The 9,183-nt window shown below is 35.8% G+C and overlaps 1 protein-coding gene across 1 annotated transcript in view; it reads left to right on the top strand.

The window, feature by feature from the left end:
* The window catches only part of INTS6 (integrator complex subunit 6), a 45,670-nt gene that overhangs the window by 33,020 nt on the left and 3,467 nt on the right, over window positions 1–9,183 (top strand). The window contains 10 exon segments of the mRNA XM_009882366.1: window positions 486–638; window positions 779–911; window positions 1,413–1,507; window positions 1,918–2,028; window positions 3,646–3,861; window positions 3,970–4,096; window positions 5,334–5,476; window positions 6,137–6,371; window positions 7,117–7,488; window positions 7,852–7,945. Of these exon segments, the coding sequence (XP_009880668.1) occupies window positions 486–638; window positions 779–911; window positions 1,413–1,507; window positions 1,918–2,028; window positions 3,646–3,861; window positions 3,970–4,096; window positions 5,334–5,476; window positions 6,137–6,371; window positions 7,117–7,488; window positions 7,852–7,945 (1,679 nt within the window).

The raw sequence follows: 9,183 nt of genomic DNA on the forward strand, positions 1-9,183 counted from the left end.
GAATTCATGCTGCTCTTGGTCATTATAATTCAGTTTGAATTTTGTAGCTGTTAAATTTGCCAAGAAGGAAAAGTGCTGAAGGGAAGTCTCCAAATGCAGATGTACAGCGCCTCCTTCTGTGGGGAATAAAAATGTGCATGCCTCAGAGTAGCATTGAAGATTTTTCTTTTTGGTGTCCAGTGGGATTTACTTCCATTTGCAAAGTTTTTGTGTATGTGCAAGAAGTTTTACTTGCATACTGTTCTAGATGTGGTAGGCAAAATAATTGGCATTTATTTAGAAAGTAAGATTCCTTCAGATTTTAAGACAGTGCTGATGTCATAAATTAATTGCTTAGGGCTCATTAACAATAAATATGAATCCTGTATTGAATAGGCTCCTTAAATATGTCCGTTTTCAAAGAACCTGTATTACTTTAGTTGTCATAGCACAGTTGCATTTTAATCATTGTGCAGATTTATTAACAGTGGAATGCTTATGTTTAGCCACCTCGCACATCTCATCCTGTGGTGAAATTCTCCTGTACTGACTGTGAACCGATGGTCATTGACAAACTGCCTTTTGATAAATACGAATTAGAACCTTCACCACTGACCCAGTTTATCCTGGAGAGAAAATCTCCTCAGACCTGCTGGCAGGCAAGTAGAGTGCATGCTGAACTGAAGTTATTTACAGAATGTGGGTTTGCATAGACTTTATTCTATAAATCAAAATAAGATGTGAAATTTCAGCACACAGTATTTTGTATTTACATACAATACAATGTGGTTTATTGTAGGTATATGTGAGCAATAGTGCAAAGTACAGTGAACTTGGTCATCCTTTTGGTTACTTGAAAGCTAGTACAGCGCTGAATTGTGTGAATTTATTTGTGATGCCTTACAATTATCCGGTTCTCCTTCCGCTGCTAGGTAAGTACTGCTTCATAAAAATTTTCTCAAATGGTAGGCAATTGAAAAATTAATTGCAGTAAACTATTTAGATATCAATGCCAGTATTACTCACACACCTGTAGAAAGGTAGAATGTTGAGCAATGTATTTGTCATCAGTAACTTGTTTCACTTGTCACCAATTGGCTGACTTTCATAACTCAGCCTGTATAAGGTGATTTATTTAATCATCTTTCTTTCAGGTATGTTTTGGTCTCACTTCTTTCATTATTTTAGGAGCCATTTTTCACAATCTGTTCTCTCAATTACCAATGCAATTTGATAACTAATTTGTCAGGTTCCATCTTCGGGCTGCAGCATTAATCTTGTGTGTGTTTATTTAGTTTAGTTATCTGTTAAAATATATGTATTAATATAAGCATTGAGGAATTGGCATTTCTTTGAGAGTTTCTTTTATTAGAAAAGAAGGTGCAGTGCTGTCTAGATATATCTTTCATTTTGTCTCTTTTTATAACCTTTAGATGACTTGTTTAAAGTACACAAGGCAAAGCCTACGTTGAAATGGCGACAGTCATTTGAAAGCTATTTGAAGACTATGCCTCCTTATTATCTTGGGGTAAGAAGACCTACTGTGTTAAAATTTCTACTTTGTTATGTAACTATAGTTATCTTTCCATTATGGGTATATTCCCTATTTCAAGTAGAATACGTATTAATTTAAGAAAGAATAGCTAAACTTCATGCATAGTGATACTTACTGTTTTCACTGGAGTCCTGTGGAAGGCTTGAGACCTGAATGTTATGAAAATTTCATCCGCTGTGACTCGCAAATAAATGATATCTCTGTTAATAATAGATACTGTATGCATAGAATCATGCTTTAAAACAACAGCCAAAAAATGCTGCCCTGAAAGTCTTTGTTTTTCTTCTTTTCTACCTTTGAGGATCTTAGGAATGGATACAGTTAGTTGAAGTATCTCTACAACATTTGTTAAATATGACTATACAATATATTCCATGTTTCAGCCTTTGAAGAAAGCTGTGAGAATGATGGGAGCACCAAACCTTATAGCTGACAATGTGGAATATGGACTTAGTTACAGTGTCATTTCATATCTCAAAAAGTTGAGTCAGCAGGTAATGTTGAAGCAAAAGAGCAGTAAAAACTTATTCTAATATCAGGATAATCTTAAAATACTCAAGTTTAATGGCTTTGAAGGAAAAGAGCAGAAAGATCAAGTTAATACCTTCCCACAAGCAAACAGAAAAAAAAAAGCATTTTTGTTTTCTGAATTGGAGGGAAACTTGACATTTAAATATAGACTTGATAGACTGGACTATAAAGATAGATTATGGAGGTACAAATTGAGATTTTTTTGTATTTAAGGAGCATTTTTACTTGTACACACAGTAACATACTTTTGTCCAAAAGAAAACATGTTGTTTTACCTTAGATATTAAAGATGTTCTAGCATTTCTTTGAGAAACTAGAGATTTGTGCTTTGTGCATCTGAATCAGAAAGTGTCCTTTCTTTAGCTTGTGAAATGAAATGGAAAGTGTTCAGTAAATATAAAATAAACTGATGTAATGCAGAATCTCAAATAAGGGTACAGGTATAGAAGTAGCAAATGACCTTTTGAAATTGTTGATTGTGTTCAGAATAGGGCCTGTATCTTTGACTAGTCTCCTGCACCAGCTAAAGCATTTCTGCCCTGCTACCTCCACTTTTTTTGTTGAAGTGTGCATGTTAAGCTTTCTTGTTCAAGATAATAAAATAATGCAGTAGGCTTGAAACTTCAAGAAACAGTACTGTGACTTAGCAAATGAGTTCTTACGGACCAGCTTTTTCTTAAAAAGAATAATATAAATGGTTATTTGAGGAAGCAAATCTCTTGAAGTTTACAGTGTGTCCTATTAAATCATAGTCATATTGCTCAGTATTCTGTGAACTAATCTCTCAACCTAAGACATCTTAGACTCTGAAAGTGTAAGGACATGCACTGCTAATTGTACTTAAAGCTTTTCTAGCTTCTGAAAAGCTCTGCCAGTAGAGACTCAGTATTCTTAATAAGTACATGTTCAAATTTTGGGTAGTCTACAAATTCATTTGAAAATGCAAAAGCAACGTTGGCAGGTGTTTTAAATTACTTTTGGCTCTTTGTTCAACTGTATCCTGCCAAAAAGCTGGTGTTTATGAACATGTTTAATTTTGGTACAAATCTAACATAATATTGGGGGTTAGGTCTGTCTAATCAAACAGAATTGGGTATTATCATGTATTTGATATTTATTAATGTTATCACTATTCATATTAAGCTTTTAAAAAGTTGATACCATTGATTGCAACTATATTTGTGGGAGAATCAGTCTTTTGAGAGTTACAATGCTCAGCTGTTATCATAGAAAACAGTCTATGTGAGTACAGATAGATTTGCATAGAATTATTAGTTAAATTATGGCATCTTATGAAAATAAAAGCATTGCATGCATATTGGTGCTTAGAAACCATAATGGGCAGCAGAGGAGAAATATGCAGAGGACCTAGGCACAAACTGTTCACTATATTTAAAATTGTAGTAAGCATTAAGTGGTTATGTATTTAAGCACTCCTTAAGCACTCATCCTGGTTATGGTCGTCATAGTGTGTTAGCACATTGTTGAATCTTGTAGGTAGGAATTTAAAATGAATAAGTCTGACTAATCCTTTTAAGAGCATATTGTCAATTTTATTTATTTATTTATTTCAAATTAAGGCCAAAATAGAGTCCGATAGAGTCATTGGCTCTGTAGGCAAAAAGGTAGCGCAAGAGACTGGAATTAAGGTCAGAAGCAGATCACACAACCTGTCTATGGCACATAGGAACGATTTTCAACATCTGCTACAGGGGATTACTGGGGAAATTCCTCATAGACCTCTAGACCTCAATATGAAGGAGTATGCTGGGTTCCAAATAGCTTTGCTGAATAAGGTAAGCACCACTGTGTGTAATGTTGTTATTTTCAATATACTTCCATTGAAATGCTAGATAGTGTTTCATACATGGTATTAATTGGAACTTTATTTACTGGAACCGTAGGATTTGAAACCTCAGACTTTTAGAAATGCTTATGACATACCCAGAAGAAATCTTTTGGATCAATTAACACGAATGAGATCTAATTTACTGAAGAGTACTCGCAAGTTCCTCAAAGGACAAGATGAAGGTTAGATAACAGTTTATTTTTTGCCTAATTGTGATATGATTGGTACTAAAAAAATGAAGACTGTAACAAATAGCATTCTTTAAAGCTTACTGGATGTCTGATACTGCCATTAAACTGCATGTTTAAGTTTTTTTTCCTTAAACAACTTATTGGTAGAAAAAATGGCAAGGATAGAGACTGCTCTGTCCTTTAGTCCGTATGAGGAGACTTGGGCTTTCATGTAAGATTTTGTTCACTGTTGGTTGCTGTTTTTTTCCCAACTTTCATGACATACCTGAGAAAAAAATCGCAGGGCAGTTCTGAACATTACGGTCTCTCTCCATAGAAGTGGATTGTGAGCAGTTGAAAAGTAAGCTTGCTCACTGGGTCCTGCCAATGTGATTCTTTTGCCTTTTAGGCCAACAGCAAATAGTTCGGTAGTCTGCTAATTTATTCCTTTACCTTTCTGGCACTGCTTTATGGCACCTTAACAAACAGAAGATAATGAAATAAGTGGAGAAAATGAGAAGGGCAATGCAAGCGAAAGTGTGTTACATTAGTCCTTCCACTACTTAGGTCAGATTAACATCTGTGATAAAGTGGTAACGTAATGTGAAATGCAGAGGAGTTGCTCTTTGGGGAGGGGGTTAAACCACATAAAAACTAATATTAGGGGGTTTTCTGCTAGTGTATATTTTGCTTGATCTAAGGCTTGGCAACTTTAACTAAGTTACATAAGTTTAGAATCAAACCCTATGGATTTTAAGATTTTTTTTGATTCCAGTGTTCACCATTGCTTTGGGAAAATGCTGGTCTCAACAGTTAAGTTTTGTGTGGCTAAAATTGAGTAGTAGAGTTATGTTAAAGCTGTATGCAGCAAGGCATTACTACTTTGCATGAACGTAGCTTTTGTTTGTAGTAATGTTTTAGTTATTTGTTCCAGTCCTAGTTATTTCGCTCATCTACCCTGTTGTAAAGTTATGGGACACATTGGAAAACTAACATCATGCATGGCAACTATTGCTTCTGTGTCATAATGATAAATGTACAAGACACATACTGATTCACTTAAGCAAGTTTTCTGCTCTCAGAACACAATGTTATAAATACCAGTTAGGCAAGAATAATGGTGAGTTTTGTACGTCTATTTTGTTAATGCATTTGATAAGACTGAAAACTGGAGGGATGAAGTGGATATAGACTAAATTCTCATAAGGTGAGCAATATCATTTATTAATAAACCCTTCTGTTGTGATAGATCAAGTTCACAGTGTACCTATAGCACAAATGGGAAACTACCAGGAGTATCTAAAACAAATACCTTCTCCGCTCCGAGAGCTTGATCCTGATCAACCACGAAGGCTGCATACATTTGGCAATCCGTTCAAATTGGACAAAAAGGTGACTTTTCTGTAATGCTTTTTTAAAAATGTGCTGTTGTGAGTGTGCACTGCTGATTAGACCATTCAAAGAGCAATCTGTGAGAGAGACACTTTGAAGTATTTGGAAAAGTACTGCTTATGAGAAACTCTCTGAGATGTTTTTCCATCAGTAGTATCCTATGGAGGGCAGTCTTTACTGGAAACCAGTATTATGCCTCTGAATTGTATTATAAATCAAATACGTTTGTCGCTGTAGTATAGCTAATACCTAATCATGGTTCCTTTACCAAACTTACCCCATAAAAACCTTCCTGTAACTTTGAGAGCATGGACTCTCCCTGTTGTCCAAATCAGTTTTGGACTTGACCAAATTACCAATATAATTTAGAGCTCCTCTTTTAGCTGTTTGAGTCCTGAAAAGGAAGTTTGACTCACTCAGTTGTCTTACTTGGCAGCCTGTTGGTTAAGGGCCTTAAGCACATTGGTTTAGTCTAGGAAGATTTGATATGATTTTCCTGTATTACTTGGGTTGACAGTTGAGAATTCAGTGGATGATGGCATGTGGAACAGTTGCCTTTTATGTGGTAAACATCATCATACCATCAAAGCATTCATTATATGTTATATTTTGTGGGTTTGGTTTACTTTAATGGTGAGAATTCTCAAACTTAAATTACAGGGAATGATGATAGATGAAGCAGATGAATTTGTATCAGGACCTCAAAATAAACATAAAAGACCTGGAGAACCAAATATGCAAGGGATTCCGAAAAGACGTCGTTGTATGTCCCCCCTGCTCAGAGGTCGACCGCAAACTCCTCCGGTTGTGAATAACCACATTGGAGGAAAAGGGCCACCAACACCAATCACACAAGCACAGCCTGACCTTGTTAAACCTATTCCTATTCACAAAAGTAAGTGAATCTTCATCATCTTTAAAGAGTTTGGGTTTTCATTTATGCAAAAAAATTGTTTATGTAGAAATACCATTGGCTGATTTCCCAAATGTGGCAATTTTGTACCTCCTTTTTGAAAATGAAGTATACAAGTGTGCATCTGGGGTTAATTACAGAAAGAGTTCATATAGTCCTCCAGACAGAAGTCTCTTTCATATGAGCTTCCAAGTATAAACAATGTATTTCCTGTATTAAATGAGGAGACAATGTAAACAGTCAGAAGGATGTTCTTCCTTTGCCTGGGAATTCAGATGCTCCAAAAGTATCACAACATGAAGTTAATTTGAATTTTGCTGTAGTGCAGTGAATTCACGACCCTTAGTGTGGAGCTGAGGCGCTGCCTAAGTCTTGCTCACTGTTCAGCACTGAAGTAAACTTTGCCAGTACAATTTAATGGGGAAAGGCAAGCATGTCATAAAAGCACATTTTCAGGTGCTTTTGCTTTTGATGGTAGTCCGTATAGCAACTTCCCTTTTCATATAAAGAATATACCTCTGATTTTTTTAAAGCCATTAATTGTCAGGAGATACAGTAATGTGCTCAGTGTTACAACCCACAAACACATTTTCTTATGCCTAGCATGTCCAGTAGGCTATACAAGCTGAAGTATAGCTTTACAAGAGTTTAATACTGAACTGACTCATTAACTTCTCTCAGATGGTAAAGAATGTGCAACTGGCAAGTGCAATCTTTGTTTTTTCAGCATCAGAAACAAATAACGAGGTTACAATGGATGATGTGGTTGAGAATCATGTTACAGACCCACTTTCATCAGATGTTTTCCCGAATACTGTGGATTCAGAGTTTTCAATGTCCTCTTCTTCATTCAATTCATTGGATCGACCGACAGCTCATACAGAGGATGTAGGCCATGAACATTTAGGGAATAACTTGAATGTTGATGGGTTTTTGGAGAATCATGAGGAATCAGGCAGTAAAGAACAAAGTACCGAAGAGAACTTGCCAATGTCTTCACCAAGCAAAGGGAAAAAAACAGTGCATTGTAGAAGTGCCAGAGAGATTAATATAGACATAAGAGCACAAATTATGAAAGAGATCCGAAAACCAGGAAGGAGTAAGTATACCTAATCTCTCTTTCAGGTGATTGGCTGTTTTAAAGCCTCTGCTAAAAACTTCATGGATGAGTGATTAAAACAGTGATATACCTATCAAAGTTCATGAAAGTCAAGTTTTTTGTATTATCAGTATTAGAATTAGCTTATTAGGCATTCCAGTAATATCCTAAACTGCAGTATCCTGTGTTTTTCAATGTTAGTGTTTGTTAAGCAGTATGTCGTTGCTACAAGCCTGGTTGGTAGGAGATAGATCCTAAAAGCTTACAAAAACTGAATGAAATATTGCATTTTGCTCTGTTACGACAGATATGTGTATAGGTCTCTCAAGTAACTCTGATTTTGCTCTTCTCTTTGTCTTTAAGAGTATGAAAGAATCTTCTTTTTACTGAAGCATGTACAAGGAAGCTTACAAACCAGATTGGTATTTTTACAAAATATTATTAAAGAAGCTTCAAGGTAGGTAACTGAACTGTATTAGTCTTATAAAACTGTACCATGTACTGCCATACATAACTGCTTGACAACCATGCAGGTCTTTGTTTGAAACTTGCCACACAATGCTTTGCATTGCAGGTAAATAATTCCCCAGAAACAAACTTCCTGATGTGTGTTGTTTGCACAAGCTTACCTTTTTGCCTCAGATTTTGTCTTAAAAATGTTAGCAGCTGTAACTGCCAAATCACCATAAATGTAGACGGACAATGGTACAGAAAGAGACGGTAACTTTAGAAAATCATCCAACTTCGAAGTTCATGTGTGAGCCTACTGCTAATTTGAAAAACTGATGGAACTGCATATCACTGTGAATTAGGCTTTCAGAAACAGTTGAAATTCATTATTCTGCATCAACTCAAAATCTTGTCTTAAAAATAGTTCTGAGATCCAGGTATGCTTTGTAAAGACATGTCTGCTCTTCAGATTTATTTCTTTCAGAGATACTGTAGTCCTGTCTGAGGCATTGGAAATGGGAGATAGTTTGTTACTGGAGTAGAGAGACTTGCTGAGGATTTAAATCCCATGTTGTTAATCCAGGTAGAAACTGTTCCTTACAGCATCCTTAGACTGACCGTACTTGGTTAGCCTTCTACATGTTTACTAAGAGGCAAGAAAGTAGAAACATGTAATTTGTATTGGAACCAACAGTGTTTGAATTGAACTGATAATTCCAGCATCTTGCTTGGATCATAAGTATAACTGTAACTTTGAGGCTTATTTCAGAAGCCTCAAAGAATAGGTGATTTTTTTTTGCTGCAATCTGTTTTTGTACTAGTCAGCTTTTTTTTTTCTGTGGCATTATTAAACAAATTTTAAATAAAAATCAAAGTAATTTTTGGATAAAACCATTCTGAGAGTTTAAGGTACATTGAGTGTTGGACATTCATACAGCTCCTCTAGCTGCCTACTGCCAGCAGTGGGGCATATAGATTTATATAGATCATGCTTTTCCTATAGCAACAATTACTTTATCATGCTTTTGCTTGATCTGTCTTTCTGCTTATATCACCTGTCAGAGTTGTTCCATAGCCTGTACATTATACATGCTTCCTCGATGTCTCAGCACACCAAAACAATACTGTTCTCCTGGAGCCTCTGACAGGCCTTAGCAGGGTTGGAATATTTGTGCCTCTAAAATTAGGCTCTTCAGATCACCTGTAATTCTCTTTTCTGTTGCACAGCCTCTCTATTCCAGTTCT

This window comes from Charadrius vociferus, unplaced genomic scaffold (assembly GCF_000708025.1).
Source record: "Charadrius vociferus isolate BGI_N301 unplaced genomic scaffold, ASM70802v2 scaffold263, whole genome shotgun sequence".
NCBI lineage: Eukaryota > Metazoa > Chordata > Aves > Charadriiformes > Charadriidae > Charadrius > Charadrius vociferus.